Source organism: Drosophila obscura, unplaced genomic scaffold (genome assembly GCF_018151105.1).
Source record: "Drosophila obscura isolate BZ-5 IFL unplaced genomic scaffold, ASM1815110v1 contig_165, whole genome shotgun sequence".
NCBI classification, from domain to species: Eukaryota; Metazoa; Arthropoda; class Insecta; order Diptera; family Drosophilidae; genus Drosophila; species Drosophila obscura.
This window is the reverse complement of record NW_024542752.1, coordinates 3262071-3289221: the sequence shown is the minus strand read 5'-3', so window position 1 is coordinate 3289221 and position 27151 is coordinate 3262071. Positions and strand designations below refer to the sequence as shown.

Genomic DNA, 27151 nt, shown 5'->3' with positions numbered 1-27151 from the left:
ACTCAAAGACACAAAATACATGCACATATGTATGTATGCAAATGCCTTCTAGGTGCTCAGGCGCACCCAATGGGCAGTTGTTCGTCAAAATGGTTAACAATTTGCAAAACAACAAAAACAAACCCTCCACTAATTATGCGCTGCTGCAGCGATTTGCACGACCGATCCAAGGAGTTACACCAAAAGTCACTCAAAGACCGTTCAAATGTAACCGCCTTCGATGGCAATCCGCTCAAACGTTGCGCACTCAAATGACGACCAGGCGCCAGATGGCGCCAGCCAGTGGCCCGTTCGCTTGCTCCAACACGAGTGCTTATTCCGATAGGCTGTTGGACAGTGGCACCAAAGTGATTTGGTTTGAGTGATTTTCACATTATGGCATTAAGTGATCATCCATGAGACCATTTGTTAATACATATATATGTACATATACGCGTACATATGTAGATTCAAACATATTCCCCATGACCATTTTAAATGTGACTTTCAGTCTAACAAATAATTCACTCAAATTGAGAGACCATTAGACCATTATACTCACATTTAGATTTTCTTGTTATAATTATTGTCTACCATTGTGGAGATGCTTTCCTTCGACTAGTGAAGATATATGTCTGTCGTTTATTTATGCAGTTAAATATCACAAAGAACTGCCATTCACCCTACGAGGCCCGGCATATCCACTCCGAATATCAATGCTTCACATTTTGCGCAATGCCAACCACTGTGCGACGCTGGCTGGCACTGCTGTTGCTGCTGGTCGCTGCCGACGTCGCTGTCGCTGTCGCTGCTGATAGAGCCAAACCAAGCGCTGCTCTTCAGCAGCAGCACAGTTTGTTTTCTGCCTGCGCGCATAACGGTTGTTCTTGCCGACTACGTCGCATCGTCGTCGTCATTTTCGTCGTCGCTCGTAGTTCGTGGCTCTCGGTCGCTCCAACTTGCTGCGGCGCGTGTTTCGAAACACAGCAGACCAGACGAGGAAGAAGTCTAGAGAAGCAAATGGTTCAATAAAGAAACAACATTGAAAGCAGGCGCAAGAGAAGTAAATAAATGCAGTCCTATCCCTTCTCCCGATCCCCCTCCCCTTGCTCTATCTGTTTCTCTTGTGTTTCTTCTGGGAATTGTGCAGCGATCGCGCGCGCTGCTGCTGCAGCGATCCCCCATTCTCCCTCTCACCCAACATTTTTGTTACTATTTTTTTGTGTTTAATTCTGTTTTTTTTTTCGAGTGTGTGTGTGTGTGTGTCAGTGAAAACAAGCAAAACAAAAAGCAAAGAAATGCGCCAAAATGAAAACAAAAACAGCGCCTAAAACAAATTTTATAAACAAAGTGAAACAATTTTTTGGAATTATTCGAGTTTGAACTTGAGAGTGTGTGTTTGTGTGTGTGTGTGTGTGTGAGTGTGAGAATTGCATATGAGAAAAACTGGTTCTTGCAACCAGTCCAAAAAACAAAAAGCCAAAAGCGAAAAAGGGTTCAAACAAACGGCGAAAGAGCGATGCGAGCATTTGCAGAGTGAGAGAGTCTGGTCAAAAGAGAATGGAGTGGATCGTGAGTGTGTAGTGTCGAGAGAGAGAGAGAGAGAGAGAGAGTGCGAGTGAGGCAATTCCAATTAAATTTGTACCCTGGCTTTGTCCAAGGTGTTTCTTGTCTAAGGTGAGGTGTGTATTGCCGATCCCAAGAGTTATTATTTCGTTTGTGTCACTCTCTCTCTCTCTTTGTATGCCACACTCACGCCGATTGAAAATTAATGATCAGTTAAATATATTTTGGCTGCTCTATGGCATGCCACTCCACCTTGTTTAAATACACTTTGGGCTTGGCTTGGAGGCCGATCGACTCGAGCGAACTATCTCTCTCTGACTACAAAGTTTGGTTTCTTTGCTTTCAAAGCGTGCCCTCTTTCTGCCTCTCCCGATCCCGCTCTCTGACTCAGAGCATTCGCGCTCTGTCGTTCCCGCTGCTGCTACCTGTGGCAGGTGTGCCTATGTTTGTGTGTGTGTGTGTGTGTCTGTGCGTCTGGACGAATGACTGGCACAAAGCAAATGTGAAAACTAAAAAAACGTTTACCATGTTTCATGCTTTCATGTTTTTTGGTTAATGTTTGTTCTCTCTCTCTCATTCTCTCTCTCTCAGAGTCAACATGAATTAAGAAAAACGCAAGAAAATTCAAAAACAATTAAAATTTAATCAAACAAAACAACAAAAAAACCAAAAACAAAATTCAGAAGCAGGCGAAAAGAATCAACGATATCGAAGAAAAACAGCCGCAAGAGAGAGAGCCGAAAATGAAGAGAGACCAGCGGCGATCTTCAGCGTCGTCGCTGCGTCGCCGTCGTCGTTGGTGCGTCGACGTCAACGAAAAAGGAACACGAATGTGGCTCAAAATTTCGCTGTCGCAGCCGCTGGAAGCGTCGCTGTTTGTGCTGGCAGCGCTGCTGCTGCTCAATGCGGACAGCTGCTCATGTTACGCGGGTAAGTGCTGCTCTCCCTTATTAACTCCGCTTCGTACTGCCCACCCCTCTCCCATATTTGGTTCTCATTTTTTCTTTTCGAGGTTCTTTTGGTTTCAAGAAAAACAAGTACAAAACAAACAGCCGTGGGAATTTCGGAAGCCCAAACGGCGGGCGCATTCATTCGACTCTTTCGAAGTCGAATTTCGATGATCGCATGCAATTACGATGTGTTTTGAGCGTCTTATCACGAGTAGCAACCTCTGAGGAAATACCTAAAGTGAACCTTCGCCTGCAAAAAAAAAAATGTTTTTTCCATTTGTTTGCTTATTCATATGTTAAACTATAACCCACCGATCTACCAAGCTTCATGGCGATCGGAAAATTCGAAATACATCTTTGCGCCTCTTAAAATTGTTTAACTTTTATATTTTGAACTAATAATTCAATTTTTAAGCTTCGTCTGCCGCCAGTTCGCTTTCCGTTCTCTGTGTGAAAATCTTCAACACTTTTCCACGATCTGCCGGAATTTTTGTTCTTCTTTTTGTTTTTTTTGTTTTTTAAGAATTTCTTACATTATCGTTTTTACTGTGAAGAGAAAATGGAACCGCCCGTGGCTGTTATGCGAACCATTAAGAAGTAACTGTAAGATGAGATCTTGGGCATAATTTCTGCAAGTTTTTTGAGGCCCAAAGAGACACACAGTGTTGACTGTGAATTCGAGGAAATAGTAGAGGATCCACTACGTAGAATTCACCCAAAGAGAGAATTCCAAAATATCCATTTACTTACTCCGCTTTTCAGTTGATTCCAACTTCTTTGGGACTGAAACACATCTCGTGTTATCTCTCTCGAAACATGTGGGAATGCCACTTGTATAATCTTCCCCCGTACCTTTCACTGTGTGTTTCTTCAACGAGAGGTTCTGCCTTATCGCCTGTGAAACAGCACTGTACACGTGTACACGTTGCATGCCCCCAATTGTATTTGTGCAATATTTGCATACCCTGGAGGCCTGGGCAACCAAATAAAAGCTACAGGCGTACAACGTATATAATACCCACTAAAATGAAATATTAAATACAAAATCAACAAATTTCCGATTCGAATTTCGCGGCATTCGAATAAACCAAACCAAACCCAACCCAAACCAAATCCCCCCAACCCCCCTCACATTTTCACTCATTTGTGGGACGATTGTTGTTGTTTTTGTTGTTGCTGTTGCTGTTGGGTAGGTTGTGGAGGTGGGGTGGGGACCACAATGGGTCCCTCAGGCTGATTGTTCAGGCTCTGTTTGTGCTGTTGGAGGCTATTCGGTATTCGGTTCTCTGGTCTCTGGTTTTTGCGGGGGCGTTCCTTGAAGCTTGAAATCGTTGTTCAAATTGTTCAACTCTACAGCTACAGATACTGAAGTTTCCAGAAGTGAGACATTTTCCACACAGAAAATACAAATGACAAACAGATTGAAGATTGATCAGATTTGTATATGTAGATATGTACAAATGTATATGTCTCTCTTTGCGGATGGTCTCTGTAGCCGTTCGCTTATGAGGAATTTCTGCAGCGAAAAATTTGCATTATTCGACGAAGGAAAAAAAGCACTTTGCTGATATTGCAATTTTCGCTTTTTTTTTTCCTCCTTTATTTGGCTGGTGGCAGGTGCATGTCAAACTGTATGCCCAAAAGCCCCCATTTCCCCCCACCAAAAAAAAAAGGACGAGAAGAGAATCATCTGAAATCTGACAGAAAATGCAAATTGTTTGTCCAGCTGTTTATACTTTCGTCTCTCATCTGTTTCTTTTGCCGCCTATCCTTCTTTTTTACTTTCCTTTGGGGGTTTTTTTTTCTTTTGCCTTCGTTCGTTCGTGTCGCCTCCTTTCCTTTCCTCTGCTAAGATATTTGCGGCATCATCTCTCGGGTTACAAGGCAAACAGAAGAAGTGCCGGCCAAAACTGAATCCGAAATAACAACAGATTCCGAAACAGCACTGCACCGAAGACAGTTTTATAATTGGCTTCAACTTTTTGTTGCTATGTTGCATGCACCGTCTGTCTATGCCATGGAGACGACTCTCTGTCTGTCTGTCTGCCCGGTCTATTCATTAACTTGTGACATCTATTTAACAGTGCATGGAAATCGCTTTGCCAACCAAAGACGAATAAAAAAGAAAACTACAAACCAACCAATCCGACAATTGTATACCTTTCTCCCATTCCTTTCCGTCCACCTATGTTTTATATAGCAGTTAGATCGAATATAACTACAAATATGATATCTGATAAATATCCATAACATTAGCCCCTCGCTTGCCCCACAAAAGATACTCATCATTTAATAATTTAGATCTCGATACAAATTTCCAACTAGAAATACCTAGAATACCTAGAAAAATGCCTGGTCCTCCATAATACCAAAACAAAATTCGAAATACAAATATTCATAAATTCATTGCTAAATGTATTAAGTAAAGTATTAAGTAGCTCCACTTCTCCTGCTAACTTTTATCTGATGATCAGCCAAAGCTTATTCTGCATTTTCATTAGAATTCGATTAGGCAAATACATACCTGTAGATGTGTGTAATACTGAAAGAGAGCAACTGTTGCAGATGGAAAACTAGAAGAGAAAATTCAAGATAATTTTGCGCAAAAAAAAAAAACCATACTCAAAGAAAGGGAAAGATTTGGAAGTTTTTGCAAAATTTTTAAGAATAATAATAAAAGAAATATAATAAATAAATTATTTAATAATATTAATAATATAAATGATATTCAGAAATGTCTTATAAATTAAATGATGAAATGACAGGAAAAAAAATGCATTTAAACAGCCTGTTGCTGTGGTGGGAAGTGGATGGGGGCGGCGGCTCCTTGGTGCTTCCTTGGTAATACAGATGTTTGGCCAAATTTATAACACCCTCAACCACTGCGTAGGGCATAAAGAAACCCGTTAAACTGCAAAATCCGTCCAAAAAGAAACACGAAATGGCTTTTTAAGCTCTTTTTTACGCTGCACGGCGTAGCGAAGGGAGAGGAAGGGAGAAGTTAAGGTTAAGGCGACAAAACAAAAAAAGGCAAAACAAAAACGTTTAAAAAAATTGTCCAAGGGAATTGACTGTGAAAGATACTCGTATAAAATACTCCAAGTGGTGGGATGGGTACATTGGGGCCATATATAGAGCATGATGGATGGATGGTGCGTAATTCACAGAGAAGAGTGCGGTAATACGATATGTAATGTTTCTTTGTCTTTGTCTGTTTTTGTTTTGCTGCATTGCTGCGTAGACTATCCAAACATATTTGGATATGTCTGTTAATTTTTGGTATTTATAATCCCCCTGTAGAATACTTCACACAAAGAATCAATTGCTGATTTTGTCTGATTTCTGTATTTTCATTCATTTGGAGGGAGATTCCTGCACAGTTCAGGCAGAAGGTCATCAGCATGAAAAATCAGTTTCAGTTTACATTTAATTTTTCGATTTTCCAGTGCATTTGTTGTGGACATCGTTATAAGCCAATAAGCGTCTTTTCCAGCGTACTTTGTCAGGTGGCCAAAGGCCAGAGAGGACGGTAGAAATATCCCGAGAGAGAAATCATCAACGGATAAAGTCGTGGCATTAGGGATTCCCCCCCACTTTGGGGTGCTACGATTGTTGGTGCATGATTAGTGGCGCCATCAGTGTCGCTCTTTCCATTCATCTATCCATCCCTCCATCCAGATGCTGCAATTATTCAAATGCAAAATGACAATCGAATTTAAATTATTTAAAAATCATTTGAACAAAACACAAAACGAGCGAATGCAACGCTCCTCCTTGCCCCACCAATTCCAACGGGGACGTAAAACACCATCATCTCATACCCTTTGTTTTATGGTTATTTGTGTGTTGAATCCCCCCATCAGCATACCCCTAATTCGAGGGTAGCGGCCAACAGTTTAGCTTTCGACTAATTAAATGAGGAATTTTTGTGTTGGCTTTTGTTTGAGGCGGCACCCCGAAATGGATCATCGTTGACCGCAAGCGAGCGACCGCATTCGATAAATCACATTTTTTCCAGCCGCCGCCGATTATTTTGCTGCGTCAAAAATTGATTGACCCACAAAATAGTTTTTGGTTAGCATAGGGGGCGGAGGGAGTTAGGGGTTTGCACGGGAATAGGCGGCACGCTGCACGCTCCAGCCTTTAGAGCATTATTCTAATTCATTTCTATTGACATTTGTGAAGCGGGGAGGAATGGAACGTTGGGGATTTGCATTTGACAAATATTATTGTACATACGCAATGGTTATGCGCCCCAAAAAAACAATGGAAAATGCCCCACAGGCAAGCAGGCCAGACAGCAGCCAAGCACACAGCACACAGCACACACGACACACGACACGTTTTCCACCGATCTGTGGGATTGTAGCGTGTCGGTTAAACGCTTGCCATTCCAATGAGGCTTTGCATTTGTTGAGGAAAATCAATACAAATTAATATCAATATATGAATAATCAATAATAATTATTGATTAATTCAAATTAATTTTTTATCATACAAATTTTAATAATTATAAATGGGCAATGTGTGATCTTCTTTATAATCGTTGGAAAATTAAATTTCTATGGTAAAATGTTAGATATATCCATTAGGTTTTTGCCATGGTTTTTCCATTGGTGCCAAGCTATTGATGGAAAATTGCATGTATGTATGTATGCATGTACTTGAACAATTTCATGGATGAAAAGTAAAGAACTTGCAGAAAAGAGAGGGGCATAAACAGCGATAAAGAGAGAGAGAGAGAGAGAGAAAGAGGGACTCATAAATAACAACAATAACGGTTATCGACGATCTGTTGACATCCCCCCAACCCTATCAGCCAAAAAGTGTTGCGGCATGTGGGGAAAATTCTGGGAAGGGGGGAGGGGGTTTTAGGCGGTTGCAAAAATCAACATAAAAGCTGCCCAACAGCTAAATTTTCTATAATGCCAAATTACAATCGACGCCACGGGCTGTGTAGCGGCGGAGAGGGGGGCGGGGGCTGGAGGGACATTGTGTGTTTTGACCAGCACAAGCCCCTGATCCCCTGGCTCGCCCCGTCTGCAGCTCAGCACACTCCTGTGTGGAATGGCTTTCCGTTGCCCCGCAATGCAGTTTTCCTCCGAATTATTTTTGGGTTTTTTTTTTGTTTTTTTTTTGGCTTAAACCCATTTTTTTTGATGGGGCTTTTCCTTGCCATCCCTAAAAATCCATTGGATGCCCGCTCTGCCCGGGGAGCGCCGCGTGTGTCAATAGCTGGCGAATGCGTCTCGCACAGTTTGAGATTATGCTCAAGGGAAAAGCATTTCGAGTCCCCCTAAAAATGCGCCGAAACGGGGAACCAAAACTGCAGCCCAAAATCTGAAAAATATTAGAAAAATATTCCCGTGGGATATCCCAAAGCTGAATTTTGAGCTTCGAATTGGAATTCTGGAACCATGTGTTATGTATGCCTTTGGAAACTTTCTGAAATAGCGATACTATCGTTCCTATAGGCAGCCATATAATATATAGATTTAATCCCGGGCAAAAATAAGTCTTCCAAATACTGAAGAATTCAAAACTGCAGCAAGAACTTTTGTGTTCCAAATAAATTTAAAACTGCAGATCAAATTTCGAAAATCCAAACGAATTTCCAACTTTAGATTGAATGGTGCATATTAAAGTGCATTCCAAACTGCAGAAAGACAGATGAAAAGATTCAGAAAAAAGTGGATCGGTTGAACTTTTTAGCGTAGAGTTTGTGAGCTTTGACTGCGCCGCGAGGTGGTGTGTGCCCAGCCCCTTCCTTACCTTGTGTTACTCTCAAGCTGTGCGTGTGCCCAATTGCTGTTAATTGCCTCGAACAAATACATGCTTGGTTTTATTTTATTTCTGCTTGCCACGCATTTCAATTAGCATTGAAATCCACCTGCCACACAAAAGAAACTTCAAAAGAAGCACAAGAGCAATAAATGCAATCAGAAATTGTAAAAATCCATCCCTGCAAGCACCCCACCCCCCCCCCAATCACCCCCAATGCACACCCAAGCACAACATTCTCATCAACCTTACCAAAAATGATATTTTCTTTTTCTTTAAATTTATAAATATTACAACAACAATAAAGACTAAACAGAAACAAAAACAAAGTTTCTCGATAGCTTTTTTGTGGGTTTTGTTTGTAATGAAGCACGTGTGACTGAATGCCATTGGCTCTGAAGTACAGTTAAAATTGACTAATTGAAATCATAAACAACATCCTCTCCCCACCCTGCCCCTCTACTATATTTTTTTTTCTTGATTCCAAAAGAATTTTATCGCCTCAAACCCCCAATTTTTGTGTTCAATGTTCAATTAATATGCGAAAGAAGTAGAAACTACAAAAAAAAGTTTAAAGAAAACTAAAGGAAAGAGAACTCGAAACTCGAAGAGAGAAAATGCTGCAAGGGTTCGTGTCCGATACCCTGTAATCAGGAGAGCGACTCTGATAAGTAAAGGTATAATTATTAATAAATTAATTAATATATTATAATTAATACAATATAATTAATAATTAATTAAATTAATATAATAATTAATTATATATATATAATGATGATTCATAAGTATTGTATTTCCTTTCTTTTATTTTATTTCGCATCTATTTTTGGTCTCAAATGAAATATATTCGTGGGGCCATTCGATTATGGGAGATTTATACAGGTTCTAATGGATGAGAGATACCCTCTTGAAAGGGTATACTTAATGACTGAATGATGATGATAATGCCAAAAGGGAGAATGAAGATGGTCTTGGAGAGAGAGAGAGGGGGGTCGTGTTGGTGCCTTGCAGACAGTGCATGTCAAACCGAGGCGCGAGAGCCGACGAATGATTGAGTGTGGAATTTCCACATGCAACAGCGCGGCAGAGGCAAAGCCACGATCAAGGCCAGGCCAAATGGGTGAGGCCTAGACGTGTGTAGTGGGGCGGGGAGGTGTGACGGGGGGTATGTAAGACGTGAGGTGCACATAGGTTATGGTGGGGAGAAGAATGATGGCTGGGGCTGGGGCTGGCAGGCCGGCCATTGCTTGCTTTTTGTGCTGTTGGGGGGACATAAGCATTTGCATAAGCGGAAGAAAGCAGCAGCAGCAAGAGCAAAGCAACACTCACACACACACAGAAAACACCTATTCGGCGACTTGCATACAAAACAAAAGCAGCAAAAAATACGAAAAAAAAATAACCATCCAGTCAAAGCTCCCATTAATGGATACCCTGTAAGCAGAATGTATCCCATATACAGGAAACGTTTTCCTGCAATTTTGAAATTAAAAAAAAAAAATAAAAAAAATTCCTTTATCAACGAAACTCGAGTCCAAGCTATGTACGCCTCGTCATGTACACGACATGTATGTTGCTTCGCTTTGGCAGCATTCGAGGCAAAATCCGCGCAATGATAGATAATGCAAAACCATAAAATTAAACTTAAATATTGAGGAATCATTTGAGGAGCTGCAGTGCCCATATGGGGCACGAATATACCCTTAGAGTGTTCCACGCGAGCACTGGGGAGCAGCGAGCAGCAGCGGCAGCGGTAGGACCCATCCAGGTGCAAATTGAAGGCACAAACAGAACGAATGAGCGAACGAACGAAAGAGCGCCTGTTTGCCTGCCTGCCTGCCTGCCTGCCTGCCTGTGGGATAGTTCGTTCGTTCTTTGTGGGGCCTTTGACTGCTGCGTGGCGCCGACAACGACGACGACGACGATGCCACTGCCGCTGCCACTGCCCGACGAATGCTATCATTAGACATTTCCGGTCTTTGACTGCACTCACACACAGATAGCCACACTCCCTCCCACACTCACATACACATACACACACACACACACACACACACACACACACACACACACACACACACACACACACACACATGTGCTGCACACATGCTCTCACGTTTCAAGCGAAGAAGCAGCAGCAGCAGGTAGCTGCTACCAAAAGTATGCCTCCTCCGCAACAAAGATATAGAGAGAGAGAGGGAGAGGGGGAGCCGAAAAAATGGGAAATAATCTGTGCATTGGAGATTCAAGAGGTTTTCTTTTTCGGGCGAACAACAAATTACAAACGGAACAATAATAACAGTGGGCGAAAAGTGCAAGGAAACAGCAGGGGCAGGGAGAACAGAACATCTGTGGGATTTTGTTTCGCAATTAATTTTAGTCTGCAAAATTCTTTAAAATGTTGAAAACTTTCCAATTATTTTACCTAAGAAAAGAGAGAATTAAATAACTTTTGAATGGGAGGATGCCAAACAGATCTTAATTTGTTGAAGATGATCTGTCTGAATGTTGATACTTTATCCTATAAGCGATTGAATAAATGGCAAATTATCGCATTAATATTCCCCCCTCTCTCTCACTCTCTCTTTTCCTGCTGCCTATCTATTCCTTACACCTCCACCCCATCCCCACATTATATTTTCAAAACCTTTTGTTTCGGTCGAGAGCATTTCATTAGCTATGCGCTCACACGTTCTTATCAGTTTTTTAGCCTAGATAACTGTCTTGCACCTTATGTATACGAAATTCCCCCATGCACAAGAGGGAAGGAAGGATGTGGCTGGTCAGGGGTTAGGTGCCTGCCTATCGCTAATTTTATTATGCACACACATTCCTCCGGGCAATCGTCCTCTGCCACATTCTACACGCTTTATCAACTTTTGCTGCGACTGGAATCTGGTCACACCTTTACACCCAACAACCCACCACCACCCCTGCCCCGCCATCCACCACTTGTGACTCGAGTATTTGTTCATTTCTGCCTGGCTCTGCCACCACCCCAGGCAACGCCTTGTTGACGCTTTAAAATATTAAATAAGAACAAAAAAAAAAAAAAAGAAAGAAAACGAAAAACAATGGAGCAAAACAACAGGAAAAACAGAAGAAAAAAATTACAATCGTGCTTAAACAACGACTGCAAAAGGATGAAAGTGGAAAGAAAAGATAGAGGGGGCTGCCAGGAAGGTACGAACGGTGTACCCCTATACGACATTTCCCGGGCAATAGTCACCCGGTGCTCGTATCTGCAGGCGAAATGTCAAAGGAATGGCTTATATTTTTGTTTGTTTATACCCTCCCAGAAGGTATTGTTTATATGACAAGAGGTTTTGCAATGCAAAAAAAAAATAATAAAGAGAGCAGCAATGTGCTCGATCTGAATATCACAATGGAATTAAATAATAGGGAGACATTTCTCTCTCTTTTCCATCTCACCACAGAGAAGGAGAGGAGTAAAGGGTACGAGGTACAAGTCATCCCATTGTCCAGTGGCCCTCGATCTCTTTATTTCTGAATGGCCTTCTGATCACTTTCTATAGTGGGAGCTGGGCCCCGGGCCCCGTACTGTCTGTGTTTTTCCCTTTGGCTGTTACACTGTTGACAAGATGCCTCCTCCTGTTTATCCTTCTGTTCCTGTTCTGTTCCCCCCTCCTTGTGGCACCTGGACTTGTCGCTGTGGGCTACTTCATCTTGCTTCCCTTCGCTGTCCTTTGCCACCTTTCCACTTAATTGCGGCCACTTGATGATGGTGGTTGTGTGGTGGCATGGTGGCGCCGGGGCAGGTATAGGTGCATGTCTTGCACCTTTCTTTCGCTAACTTTTTATTGCTTTTGTGTTTTATGGCGCCTCGGTGTATGCTATAATTTATTTGAATTTTCATACCTCCTTTGCTTATCCTTGACATCCATCCTCCGACAACCTTCGCCCCTTGTGCCCCGCCACGTCACGCCACGCCCAATCCATTATCCACTGTCCGTTATCCGCCGTCCCACCTTATCCGATGTATATTCCAATTAAGCTGCGACTATAATTTCTCATAATTTGCCAATTTAAGTGTGGAAATTTTCCATAAGATAAAGGGGGACTAAGGTCCCAAAGAAAACTATATATATATATAAATACATATATGCATATATATTTTAATGCCTTATAGCCGCGAATGCAATACGTGCATACATATATGTACACTTAAAACTGGTGTTAAAAGGGAGGGACTATTAAGTCAAATAGATGATTAAAAAATACAAAAAGGGTATAGAAGGACAAGAGAAAAAAAAAAAAAAAAAAATCACAAATAGGTATAGGTTAATGTAAGCGAAGAACCCAGGCCAGCCCAACACGGAGGGCACCAAAAGCCGACCCCAACAAATGTCGTTATAAAAAGGGCAGGCAGGGCAGCCAAAAACCACCCGAGCCCTGCGGCGTTGGGGGGGGGGGGGGGGGGGGGGGGGCGTACTGTATGTATCTATCCATCGTTCAAACTTTCAATTGGTGCGATTAGCAAAGTTATATCTTATGTTTGGAAGATATTTAATCTGTTGCGAATGATAATGATGCTTATCGATCACCGCTTTATCTAATTGATCCCTGAATAATTTTATATTTCATCGATAAATTTCGATTGTTATTCAATTATATGAGGAATGAATGTGCTCTTTCCCTCCCATTCATTTTCGTTTCTATTCGTTTATCTGCTGTCTGAGTGCACATATTAATGAGAATTCGCATTCAATGCAGATATGAAATTTACCTTAAGTTTATTTATTTATATTTTATTCCCTTTTATATATCTTTTCTGATTTGGATGTGAACTTAAATTTAAATATTATTTTTATGGTTCGCATATATTTTAAAGATCTCTTCTCCTTTCAATTATAATTGAAATAAATAATTATTTATAGAATAATCGAAATGCATTTACTCTACAAATCTCGTTGAGACTGTCACAGCAGATTCCCTTGGTCCTTTAGCTCTGAGCCGAATATTGGTATCCTTTCAGCACCTTGGTTGGCCTTTCCCTGTTACTTTACACCCACACAAAACACATTTCTTGCCTTGACAATCTCCGCCCAACTCTGACCAGATCCGCTCCTGCCACCGCTGGCCAGAACTCGCTCAGATAATACAAATAAAAGCAGACAATATGAGCCAAAGTGCTGTAGACGGAGGTGGAGAAGGCTAAAAGTGGAGCACATGCATAATTTGTGATAATGGTTGCCACCGTAAGCGGCAAATCCCAAACCACAATCCACAATCCACAATCAACTGCAACAAAAACGAATCGACGAGAGACAAAAACACCGAAAATCTTATCGCACACAAAATTGTTGACAAAGAACAAAAAAAAAAATATATATATAAAAATAAAAGTGTTACCTGTTACCTGGCTTGTGTTTGCAGTGAATGTGCAGCCCCACCACCATCGCCCATCATCGCCCCACTCTATTGAGCCTCATGTGTGCTGGCTTTACTGTTTCAACATTGTAATTATTTTATTTTATATTTTTTTTTTGCATTACCTACCCTCCACACAGACAGACGGAGTACTCTGTTCGGGAAAGTCTTGTACGAAAATCTAGCGAAGATTATCTTTTTCGTTTTCTGTGTCCATGAGTGCATACTCAAAAACAAGATATAAGTGCTATAAAAATAACACAAAACATCAGAAAATATAAACAACTACAAAAAATACCAAAACACAAACTAAAAATAAAATAAAAAAAAATAAAAAATAAAAAAATACATAAAAAAATAAATACTAAAAATAAATAAAAAAATAAAATAAAAATATACTTACTGATTCTTGATTGAGTTTTGATTGATTGATTCTTGATTCTTAATTCTGCTGTGTGATTTTCTTTATCAAAACGTACCTACAATTTGTATTTAAATCATTGAACTAATGGAATAATTGAGCTCAATCGCTACCGTATTTTCCTTCAAAAAAAAAAAAAACCTCTCGCCCTAACTCCGAAGGCATCTGAGAATTCCTTAGCTTTTCTATTTGATTTCCTAAAGCAATATTGTGCCAGAAATTTAATGCATTTATTTCCTTAAGTTTAAAAAGAATATGTGTCCTTTTGCTTATGGGAAATTTGTTAAATGAATAGCAAGGGTATCTCCTCAACTTCGTTCGCCTTTTGTTCTATTATTTTTTTGTTCGTTATCTTTTATCAATTTGGTTTTTGCTGGTGGCCTGCCATGTTCCGTGTGCTTTGCTACTCGGCATCGATGATGGATGTTGGCCCGGCGATTAGCTAATAGCCCAACAGACAACAGCAACAAAAAGCATAAGCAAAAGCATAAGCAAATACAACGGGCAAGGTGTTTGCCCTGAAACCAAAATGAGAAATGAGCATGAGAATGGTTGGGGTGGAAATGCGGTCGAATCGAATGGGAATCGAATTGAAACGAGTTCCATGTTCACATCCAGAGTACCGGGCTTTTGTCAACCAAAATAAAGGTGCTTAACTCATAAAGACCGGTACCCTATGGCCTGCACTCTATCAGCCACCTCTTGGCTGTACCCCACCACCCTCTTGCTCTCCACCTCTCTCTCTCTCTGTCTATATACAAGAGTTCCCCGTATTTCTAACCAGATGCATGCCAATGGCATGATTCATGAATATTGATCTCCCTCTCTGAATCGAGTCTTGTGTTTGTGACTCAGCTCTGCCTCGAATGTTTCTCTTTCTGGCTGTTGCCAGCCAGCCAGCCGCTTTTTGGCCAAGTGCATTATGATGGCAAGCGAATGAGAGAGCAGTGTGGCAGGGGCGGGGGGATCACCCATAAACAAGAAACGGAAATGGCCAACAGCAGCAGCAGCGGCGACAGCGGCGACAGCGGCGACAGCGGCAACAGCACCACCACAAGTTGAATGTATTCGAAAACTTTTCAAAATGAAATTAGCATCATCATCGTTTTCGTGTTTCGGCCATTGGCGACACCTGGCGGGCGAGCAATGATATTTGCAAGAGGCATGGCGATGGGGGTGATGGGATGGGATAGAGGCCCGCCACGTACACGGGCCTACGGGGAACCTCTTGATGATGAATCACCCTGGGAATTGTTGAAGAATGAATGACCCATTCAATGCCTGATCTATGATCAGAATAATGATAAAAAGCTTGTTTTGTGATTACTTTTTAGATAAATCTGTATCTGTAAAATAATTGGCTATCGATTTATCCAAAAATACACATGTATCGAAAAGTTACCGATCTTCGATTATAGTGTATTGGACGATCGATTCTAGACTCAAAAAAAAAAAAAAAAAAAAAAAAAAAAAAAAAAAAAGGGGGAGAAAGGGTGGAGTTTTTTGGGGTTTTTGGGGGGGGGGGTTTTTTTTAAAAAGTAGGTTTTGGGTGTGGGGGAAAAAAAAGTTTTAAAAAAAAAAAAAAAAAAAAAAGAGAAAAACAAACCCATGGGTGAAGGGGGGGGGGGGAAAAAAAAAAAAAAAAAAAAAAAAAAAAGGAAAAAAAAAAAAAAAAAAAAAAAAAGGGAGAGTATATAATTATCGATTGTATAATAACCTGGCTATCGATTATATATTTAGCCCATTATCTAGGCATTGAATATTAGGTTATCGAATTTTTTATCGATTATTGAATTATCGATTATCGAATAAATTGAATTTTATGATAATTTCAAATCTGTGGGCTCTATCCCTCTCATCGTCTAGTCTTCTTTCATATAACATTCTTTAGAGATTTTCCTAATCTCTGACCTTCGAACCAGCTTACATTAAAATTTGATTAAATGTGATATATTTTGTAAATTTTTTGATATTAAAATTCTCTGACGAAATGTTGATTGTTGCAAATTTGCTTAGACTTTTTCCTAGGGCTTATTTCTGGTGCCGCCTCGCCCCCGCTCTGATAGGAGCACTCCCAACAGTCGCTTCCCCTAATTGGGGGTAAGTGGCATAGATTCTTTCAGCCCCTATTTAACCCACCCCCTTGTGCCGCCAGAGTCCCTGCCTGTCTCTGGCTTTTGTCTGTTCATTGTTCAACTAAATATTTGAGTTATTTGCAGTTTGCGTGCGGGCAAAGCATTTGGCATGCCCATGGAATGTTTTCTAGTCTCCGCCGGAGTCGGAGACGGATTCGGATCCGGACTTTCTTTCCCCCCAGGTTCCCATCGACCAGACCATGCCTCATGCAATTGTTGAGATTTTTTTTATGTCTGAACCATGCCCACTGTATGGAAGGGAGGTGCTTAAGGGTTGACCGATTGAAAGGCTTTGCAAAATGCCAACAAGAAAGCCAGCCAAGCCGATGTTTGGCATACCCTTGCAGATCAATTTATTCACAATTTCATTCGCATTCGCGAATTAGTTTTACTTTCACGAGCTCATGGGAATTTTTCAACTGATTTTCCAGATGCCTCCATATTGAATAATTAATTAATAAATTAAATAATGGTTAAATTAATTATTAAATAAAGTATTTAAATTAACTGAATAATTATAATAAATAAATTATAAAATTACAAAATAATTTAATAATTAAATTAAAAAATCAATTCCTATAATACTAAAATATTTCGTTGTTCCTTGCATTCGTGCATCAAATGTGTCCAATCGCTTATGGCAACATTTGTACAGTGAATCTCGGAGATGCTGCTCTGCGCTGTGTCTCAAGCTCTAAAAATCATGCAACCCTTTGCGGTCGAAGAGTACACAACAAAATATGAAGAAATGTTTGTATCAAAGCGAGGCAAAACTTTCGTTTTGATGTAATTTTTTTTGTTTGGTTTCGTTTGTCTTCTTTTTTATTATTGTTGTTGTTGTTGTTGTTGCTGCTGCTGCTGCAAAGAAGAGCAGCAATTGGTGGGAGTGGTGGTGGGGGGTGGCACCGCATACTTATATAATTATGTGGTAATTATGTTGTTCAGCTCTTTGTCCCAATTGTTGTATGTCTGTATGTCTGTCTCTCTGTTTGTTTGTTGGTTTGTTTGTTCACCGTTATAATAACAGTCGCTGCAAATTGTATGACAATTGACAAACGAGAGGCACAGAGGGAGATGGCAGGAGACTTGCGAAGCTCTTTTAAATCGAAGTTTAAGTGGTCTCCCCAACCCCCTCGTGAAAACCCCACCCCAAACAAAAAGAGGCATCTGCTGCCGCGTTCTGTTACAGTTCTGCTACCCAGCATTCAAGCATTGAACGAAGGGAATATACACTCTATTTGTGCAGAGGAAGGAGTATGGAACGATCGGAGTGCGGAGGAATATGCGATAAACGTATAGCTGCCGCAGAGTAAAAGATCCCTTTGAATATTCATTTAATGGGATCTCTCAAGCACTCAGCTTACAGGGTATCTCTATACCTATACTGTAGTTCTGGTTCTCTCTGGGAAGCAGCTTCCTAATTAATTTGACATAAATTTCAGCAAAAATAAAGTGCAAGAAAAGGACAGAACATGTGCATTGTGCCTCAAAAATACCACACAGAACTCCGTGCCACATACCATGCCCATGCACACATACATAAAGGCACGCCCACACACTGCCAACCAGTTGCACAGTCAGTGCCAAAAGTTTGCGTTCGGCAAATTTGTTTGCTTAAGCTCTTTGTCTGCGCGGGTGTATGTGTGTGTGTGTGTGTGTGGCCTGTACAGTGCTGTGCATTCGAGTGGCTCGGCTTTCTGTTTGTTTGGACCACCCTGGAAGGACGATTGGGCAATGTAAACTTTTAATTGCATTCACTTTGCCCCCACACACACATCCCAAATACACACACACACACACATGCACATAAGTATCAATAGACCTAATTGGGTATACTATTGATCGGAGCGACGCGCCCAACGAGAGGCTTCATTAGGCTGCCTTTTCAATAAATTAAAAGTTCTCAACTTTTCATCACTTATTGATTATTATATTAATTTCTTGCATTAACAATGGAATTTCATATTTAAAAAAAAAAAAAAATAAATTTAAGTGGGGATAAGGGGGATATTTTTTGGAGCATGATCTCAATTAATGTTATAGAATCCGTAGTCAATATGTGCATCCTATTTACAAATATTGATTAGTGTAAATGGATGATCTTTCTAGATCCCTAAGATACTACATTGATATCAATTTTTATAAATTTGTATTTCCTTAAAACAAATTTATTTCTTCTTATTAGTTTTAATTTTTGTTCTTTGTTGTTCATTCACTTTTTGCATCTACTGTAGTACTGATGAGTTTTATCGAAGATTCTGGGAGTTTTTATTTTCTTTCCTTTTGTTCATTTGTCTCTTCCTATCGGAGTATCTCTCGTGTTTCTCGTCTCTCGTGTTTGGGAATCCCCCCGACATCTGTGCTTCGCTTTGTGGGTGGATTGTGGGTTGCTGCTGCTGCTGCTGCGATAACCTCTCGATTTGGTATCTCAATGGGTTAACGGTATCCACCCAAGATGTGTTGTGTGTTCTCTTGATCGTTGGAGACCCCGGCTGGCTGGCTGGCTTCCCTTCTTGCACTTTGTTTTTACTATGCCTTGAGAGTGGAGTAGAGCGCAGTTCAGTGCAGTCGCAATTGTCTTATCTCTTGATCTTCAATTTATCTACGAGCTTTGCTTCTCTTCCCCAATGCATGCTCTCGCAAATGCTGCATTCTGTGGCTCTCTCTCTCTCTCGTTCACAGAAATTTCTACTGCTCTTCCTTCTATCGTTCGCTCTCTCTCTCAGCCACACTTTTCGGCTCTCTGTACATACAATGCACTGAGGAATAACAAACGGGACTCTGTCGCTACTTTGCTCTAACTCTTCTTATTGCTTGTTGACTTGTCGACTGCAGATACCCTTTATTGTAGTAATCTTCGACTTGTAATTTTTTTTTTGTTAATGGATTTCCCCCCACTTTGAAATGCAAATGTCTGCTGAAAATCATAATACCCTTGTGCCACAAGGGTACCATTCAATGATTCAGTTGCTGAGTGGATGAGTGGACGAGTGGGAGAGATGGTTGGGTCATTATCATTGGGAAAGCATCCCAGCACCTACCTACTCCCATATTCCCACCAGATACTTTTCTTCATTTTCTTCACATTTGTTAATTTTTTGTTTACTTCTGTGGGGGCTCTTTACTTTTCGCTCCCTCACTGCCCCTCACCTCACCACCCTGTCTGTCTGTCTACCTCTTTTATGTTCATTTAACGTAATGGGAGTGAAATGGGAAAAGCCGATGCTGAATTTTCCATTTGCTTTTGTTTTCTTCTTGTTGGCTCTTTTTTTTCGCTTTCCTTTTGCTTTTCGATTGTTAATTTCAGTCGCAGCGGAGCGTGACAAAGAGGGTAGGTAGAATGGGGAGTGGGAGAGAGGTAGTATTATTATTCGATAGATCCCGTCATCTCTATAGATATTTTGCTCATTAAATTCCATTTACCATTTACCCCCACCTCCCATTCCCGACCCACCCTTGACCTGCTGCGTCTATGACAGAGACAAAAAGGGAGTTAATGAATCGAACAATATTGGGTAGCAATATGTTAAGAGATTAAGTGCGATTCAGCGGTAAATAGCTAGCTCTTAACCCTTGAGAAATCTGAAGAAAATGACAAACGGAAGGAAGATCTCTGAAGTGCTAGGATATCGATTTCAAATGTTAACTAATGGACAAGTATTTAGAAATGGGATTCAAAGGTATTTCCCCAAAACTTTTTTTCGTTTTTTAGACTCGAGCTTTTGTGCTCTGAGAACTTCGCAATCTATAAATATACGTACCTAGCTACAAAATATGCTTTAACTATCTCCATCTCTCTCTTGCCACTTGGTATATGTAATTAATTTATTTGCTTTTGCTGGTTTGGCTGCTGTGCTGCTCTTTCATTTCACTCGCTTTCTTCCTGGCAATTTCTTCACTTTTATTTTTTTGTATTTATATTTGTTTTCTTATTTTATACGTTTTTCCGTCGTTAATTACTTTTGGTTTATTTACGAGTATTTACGAAAATTGTATCACATTTAATTATAATTTTTCATTCCTTTCAACTTTTGGCTCTGCCACACACTTTCTCACACTCTTTGTTTGCATTTGTCTGGTACCCATGGACGAGGGCTATGACGGGTATATTCGATTAAACAAAAAGATTTCCAAAAATGTACACCAAAATTAGTTTACAAATATTTTATCGAAAATATATTAATTTTAAATATTTTTATATTTAAATTATAATAATATTATAAAAGAAATTTTGGAATACTTTAATGATTAAATCTAAGTGACTTTTACTTAATTTTTAAATGTTTGTATTTAAAACCGAATATTTAATTTAAATATGGGGTTTTTTTTTTTTGCTATGCCATATGAATGTACTTCCAGGGTATTTATAACGTCGGTCCCATTCACCCCTAAGTTTGTCTTTCTTTCTTGTTTCTTTTTGGAGTATGTTTTTCTTGGTCTGCTCTGCTTTTCTGTTGCTTTTTGTGGCATTACGCAAATATTTACACCGCATGACGGTTCGCCTTTTGCAGCAGTTACCACACGACCCACGCACCCACCCACCTACCCTCAACCACGCTTCTTGCTTCTTCTGAATTTTTCAATAATTAACAAATATAATCCATTTAAATTCTTCCTCTGTTTTTGCTCATGCGATTACATCGTTTTCGTTTAGATCTGGAAAAAGGTTTTTAATGTGGGATTTTCACTTAAATAATGGAAAACTTCAACGCTTTTCCACAACTCTGCGACATTCATTTGAAGGCTTTCCCAGCATCATTGAAAATTCTTTAGTTTTAAACCTCATGTCAGCAGCTAGAGTGTTAGAGTATTTAAGATTCAGTTAAGAGCATGTGAAATCTTCATTCCGGATATTTCCTTCCCTTCGAGAGCTTAGCCCCCCTGTGAAAAGCGTTTTTTGTGGGTGGGTGGCAGCACGTCACGCATACACCCACTCATACATACATATGCACGGCTACATATCTCTTCAGCATTTATGTTGATTTTCACTCTTTTCTTTTTTGTTTTTTAATGGTATTTTCGCTTCATTAAATTTGGTTTTCTTTAAAACAAATACAAAAAAAAAAAAGAAGCAACATCAACAAAAAAAAAAAAAAGTAGCGAAGAGCAGCAGAAGAAGACGCAGAGCAGAGCAGAGCAGCTCTGTCAACGTCAGTTGCCAGCTTCAGCTTCAGCTTCACCTTCTTGCTGGAAACTTAAGCACTGGCTGAACGGTACAGCAGCTGCATTGCAATTACCGTGTGATTAATACCGAAGAATTAATCAGCTGATTGAAGACAGCTGTGGATTATCCCAGAATTTATTAACTGGTTTACAATTATTTACTTATTTATTTATTATTCGATTTAATAAAACAATGATAAAATATTTATTTATGATATGTATGTATGTACATAATTTTATTGTCATAATGTGATGCTAGTTTAGCTGCTCATTCATTTAGAAAGTACTTAAACTTTTTGGATTTTTCTTAATTCTTTTACTGCAGCCACTGCCCGTTGCTGCTCCTCTGCTGCTCCCTTGCTACTTGTCCTGCTACTCCTCTGCTGCCGTTCCTCAGCTGTTCCTCCGCTTTTTGTTCTGCATTTCTGCTGGTGCATTTCCATTTGTCTCCGCTTTGGCTGTGGCTTTGACTTTGGCTGCAGCTGCATTCTGATTCTGATTCTGCTTGTGTCTCTCTGCCTTATCTTTTGCTGCAGTTGCGCTTCTGCTGCTGCTGCTCTTTTTTTCTGTCTCTGGGCTTTTCTCTTCTGTTCTTCTGTTGCACTTCTGCTCTACTTCTGCTTTGGCCTCTGCCCTGTCGCTTAATTGAGCTTCAATTAAAAATGTCTCGCCTCATTAAATAAAAAATACGTTAAATAAAAGGAACATAAAAAAAAACACAAATATATATTCAGAAAATACTTAATACTGAGCGGTACATACCCTTTACAATATAAAGTGTGTTGCCTCTGCACTGATGTGTCCATGGTCCGCCCCAGCGAGGGTATAAAAAGAAGGAGTTGCCTTGCTATGTCGTTATAATGTATGTTGCAAGTATGTATGCGTCTGTTGGTGGCGATCTTATGCATGCCTACCCCGTTCTACGGCTCTCTTTTTATCGACAATTATCAACTTACTCAGAACCACCGCCCCGCCCCCGTCATCAAATCTCCTCTTAATGGCAGGGGAGCCTCTTCAAAAGCGAGTTGTTTATTTTGTCATGACTCATTTGCATATAAAAGCTCCTCTTTATATCTCACAGATGGAGAGGGGGAGGGAGTGGGTCTCGAGGCATGAATGCAGTTATTTATCAAAAACCTCCGGGGGTTGGGGCACACTGAATCATCCGAAGAAGAGAAACAGATAAAATGGTTGAGAGTGAGAGGTGTGTTTGTTGGTCATCTGAAGGTCAACGTAATGTGGAATAAAAAATTTCCCATAAGTAAACGGACAGCTTATGCGTTATGCTTACGACATTTTCACAAATTGAAGAATTTTTTGAACCTGCAATAATAATCCATCCCAGTGGAAGCACTCGCTAGCATGCCCCTCAAATGGGGATCACAATATCTGATGTATTTTTCCACCAGAAGGGCAATGTAATTTACAAAAGTAAAGCGTTACTTGTTAAGTATTTTCAATATGTAGAATCAATATATTCATTTTGTTTCCATCAATACAATTGTTGCAATGTTCTCCTCGATGGAAAGAGTTTCAATTGGTTTTTTCCACTTGTTTTTTCATTTAATTTCTGTCGCTTGAAAACTGCTTTCAATTGATGGTTTGTTTGTAAGTATCTTCAATTAGTTTTGATATCTCTTTTTGGGATGAATTCCATGAGAGAGGGGTAAATATATGACGGAAAAAATTTAATTACGATTAAGATTGAGTTAATTCTTCGTTTTTTCACAAGTGTTAAGCACTGATTGAACGCAACAGGCGACAGATCACTCCTCTGTGACCTCCAACCTTTGGCCCACTTGGGTTGTAATTAGAGTGCGCACAGTTGTAGCCCCCCCACCACTCTCCGCCCCATACTCTGAGTTTGTGTGTTTCTCTCTCTCTCTCTCTTCCCATGACCAAATTAAAATAATTCCAGAGAACATAAATGCCAAGTCCTCGCATATAAATCAAATCTTTTACACTCCTCCAACCGCCGCCCTTTTTGGGCTTGTAATTAAAAGATGCACAGCATCCAGAGGCAGAAGCAGCAGGCAGTCGTTGGGTGGCAGGGGTGAGTGATTTTCTTCTTTTTTTTTTTTGGGTGTTAGGCGGTAGGGTAGGGTAGGGTCTGTTCCACACATGTTTGACACAGAAACTCACAGAAAGCTCGTAAAATGCCAGAGAGTGTTCAACCAAAAAATATAAAGAAACGGGGAAAGGGAAAGATGTTCCATTTTATGAGTTGAGTTTTTGCAGCAAAGTGTAATGAAGATGAACCATGTTGCAGTGTGGTGTAGTGTAGCGTACTGTTAAATGTTTCTATATTTTGTAAGATAATGATTAAAAGTAGAACATAATCTTATAGAATCGATATCATGGAATTGCGAGACAAAGAAGATGCACTATAAAAAAAAATTAAAAATAAATGCGTGCTGGGACACTATTAACATACAGTACTCAGCTACTCTGTGAAAGAGTGCATTCTGGCTATAAAAATGAACTGATCGCAACCAGATTCTGCAATGTAACAGATCGTTCTTCACATTTTAGCTTTATTATGTTTATTTTTGTTGTTCAATTTCAATTTAATTAGATATCAAATCAGATAACATACGATTTACATTCCGTTGAATATTTTGGAAGCAGTATTCATGCAGATATTTTCGCAAATAAATTTCTATAAGTTTTCAAATCTATAAAAAATACAAAAAAAAAAAAAGAAATAAATTAAAATAATAAAATAAGGTTTAGTGGTTAAAAACGGGACATCAGGATTTGGGGGGCGCCACCAAAATGCACAAGAGTCAACCGAATGTCGCATCGGATATGCTGCTACTATCTCCCGTTCCATCATTCATCCAAAAGCTCGGGCAGCTCCTATCTGCCACTTTCATCGCGCGCGCTCTTCTCCCGCAAGTTCCTCCCAAAAACCACTCTTAAAGCGCATTCTAACCTCACAAAAATGCGAGAGGGATGCCCACGGGCTCTGTGTGCTTCTCTCCCTCTGAGTAGAGTGCATGGGTATATGTGTGTCTGTGTGTGTGTGTGTGTGTGCAATGTGGCGTACTTCCTGGTTGGGGGCGCAGGTTTCTTTTTTACTACTCCTCCTCCTCCTTCTGTTTCCTTCCTTTCCGCTGTTGTTCACCTCCTTCTGTTTGTTAATGAAAAGAATGAAGTAACGACATGAAGACCATCAAAATAGATATACTCTATATACACTATGAGAAAAAAAAGAGAAGAAAATTTGAATGAAATCGGAATACTTGACGAATTTGCCAGAAAAAGTGTTGAATATTTCTTAATCCATAAAGGATTGGAGGATCTATTTAAATCGATTATCAATATTTATATTAAAAAAGGAAAAATAATTAACATACGAGATATTCTCAATTATTGAATGGCAATGAATTAAAACCAGCGGAGATGAGAACTTAATCCTAGATAAAGTTCTTCTCAATGTTTAATTAGAATATCTTTTAAAGGGTATACATAATTCCATATGTAAGAGAAGTGGGCGAAGGCGAGAGCAACACGGAAGCGTCAACGGTGCTCTCTGCCGTCTCATCGCCTGCTCAGATTGTTGTTTGTTTGCTCAGGACGCGCGTCCCCCCACGTTCCAGACACATTCTGGGACCTGCCCTGCGTCTCTGGTCGCCGCTGGTTTGCTGCTGCTGCTGCTGCTGCTACTGCTGCTGCTGCTACTGCTGCTGCTGCTCTCTTGACGACATTCACGTGGCAAGTTGCAACTATTTTTGCAACAATTTTTCCAGCACTCGTTTGTCAAATTATTTGTTGTTCCATTCCTCAGCGTTCTGGCGCGTTCTTTTTTTTCTGTGCCACTTTACGGATTGAACCTGAACCAGGGGGGTTTTCCATCGCGACAGATAAATGTTTTGTTGGTGCGCGTTTTCAAGCCAAGCCAAGCCACGCCAAACATTTTGCCGTCTACTGTCTGCTGTGCTTACCCCCCTCCCTCCATTACCATTTCTATCAACGATTTAGTCTGTGTTTTTGTAGTAATTAAAATGCCAAATGTCCATAAATAGAATATCTAGAAATGGGAATATGGGAATGAAGATGAAACCCAGAAACAGAAGCAGAAGCAAAAACAGAGACAGAGGCAGAATGGAGAACTCGGGCTTCCATTTCTCCGAGACTGGGAGTTGAGTGAACAAAAAAAAAAAAACACACACACACTCATACACATAAGATCTTGTCTTTAATTGATCATAATTCTCTGGAACTGCACTCTGCACAGCAGTCCATTCCGCCCCATTCCATTCCCCCCATGCCCCAGTCCACAACTGAAGATCCCTTAAAAACAAAACCCGAAATGAAGCGTACGAAATAAATACTACGGACTACTCATACTATGCGTACGCTTTAAAAGAAAACGTACAAACACGTTGTCTGTTCGTTCGTTGGGTTTGGATTCGATGGAATCCAAACAGGAAGTTTGTATTTAAAATATAAGCTAGACGCAGGTCACGAACCAGTCGACCCAGGGGACGTTGGGAACGGACATGAACATGGACACGGGCACTGCCGGTGGCACTGGCCAGAGAGTTTTTACAGACAATTAGCATTCCTACTACTATGTTCCTCTGCTGTAAAGACACATAAATATGTCCCAATCGAAAATCTGATTAAAGTTTTACAGAGCTATGTCGAAATCTGATTATCTATCATTGAATTAATCTCTTTTAGATCTAAAACCAATTAATTTGATAACTTCCAACAATTCTTCGGACTTTATAGTATACTAAAATTGAAAGAATGGTTGGATAATAATTTGTATACAATTCTTTTTACAAACATTAAATATAATGGATCAAAGAAACTTTCGAAGAAACGTTTCTCGTATAAATCAAAAAGAAATTCTAAAGTCTGTCTAGTATTTGCCTGGAAAATATTGAAGTGAATAGATCAAAGACACTTTTTGGGGATTGGATCGAAAAGATCAACTGCCTTGGTGGACGACAATTCTTGCAGGGTTTCAGAGAGTTTTCTTCATTTATCCCCCATTTATCTCTGCTTGGCTTCTGTTTGTTTCTCCCTCTTTCTCCCACCAGCTTTGTGTTTGTTTCTCCGCCCTCTTTCTCTTACCATCTTTTTGTGTTTGTTTCTTCTCCCTCTTTCTCTTACCAGTTTTGTGTGTGTTTGGTTTTGTCCTCGTTTTGTTCGTCTTTAACTTGTGTCTTCGGCTGTTGGGTTCTTTGGTTCTTTAGTTCTTGGGTTCTGTGTTTGCGTTTGCGTTGGTAGTGTCGTTTTAACGCATTTAAAAGTCATTAGTCGCAGGCCTCCATCGGCATTTCCCTGTCCATATTTGTAGAGAGAGCCAGCCCAGTCCCCTCTTCTGCTCCTACTGCCCCTCATTCATTCATTCCTTCTCACTTTTTATTCTGTTTTTCCTTCTGTTTTGACATACCCTTCCAAAAGAGGGGCATTATGATTTTGACGAGATGATTGCCACGTATTTTCGTAGTAGAATTTCTGATATTAATATTTATTAATATTATTATTAATACGTATGTATCTGCCGTGAGAAGTAAGCATCTGCAAGGGTATCCAACAGTTGGCAAACATCTTTATCTGGCCGTATTTTCCTGTTGGCTTGATCAGTTATGTAGAAGTTGTGGCTCTGCTCTGCTCTGCTCTCTCTCGCTCTCTCTCTCTCTCTCTCTCTCTCTCTCTCTCTCTCTCTCTCTCTCTGTCTCTCGCTCTCTCAGTCTCTTTATCTATCATGCACTGTCATTAATTGTCGTTTGCTTTGGTCCTTGGTT

The 27151-nt window shown here is 40.2% G+C and overlaps 1 protein-coding gene across 11 annotated transcripts in view; it reads left to right on the top strand.

Annotated features, from left to right (window-relative positions):
- The first annotated feature begins 844 nt into the window (after positions 1–844).
- Positions 845–27151, top strand: part of LOC111066347 (protein sidekick) — an 87377-nt gene continuing 61070 nt past the window's right edge. For all 11 annotated transcript variants that reach the window (XM_041591962.1, XM_041591961.1, XM_041591960.1 and 8 more), the window contains exons 1-2: positions 845–1042; positions 2137–2475. In XM_041591962.1, coding sequence (XP_041447896.1) covers positions 2289–2475 — 187 coding nt within the window. In that variant the 5' untranslated portion in view covers positions 845–1042; positions 2137–2288. The remainder of the gene's footprint in view (positions 1043–2136; positions 2476–27151) is intronic.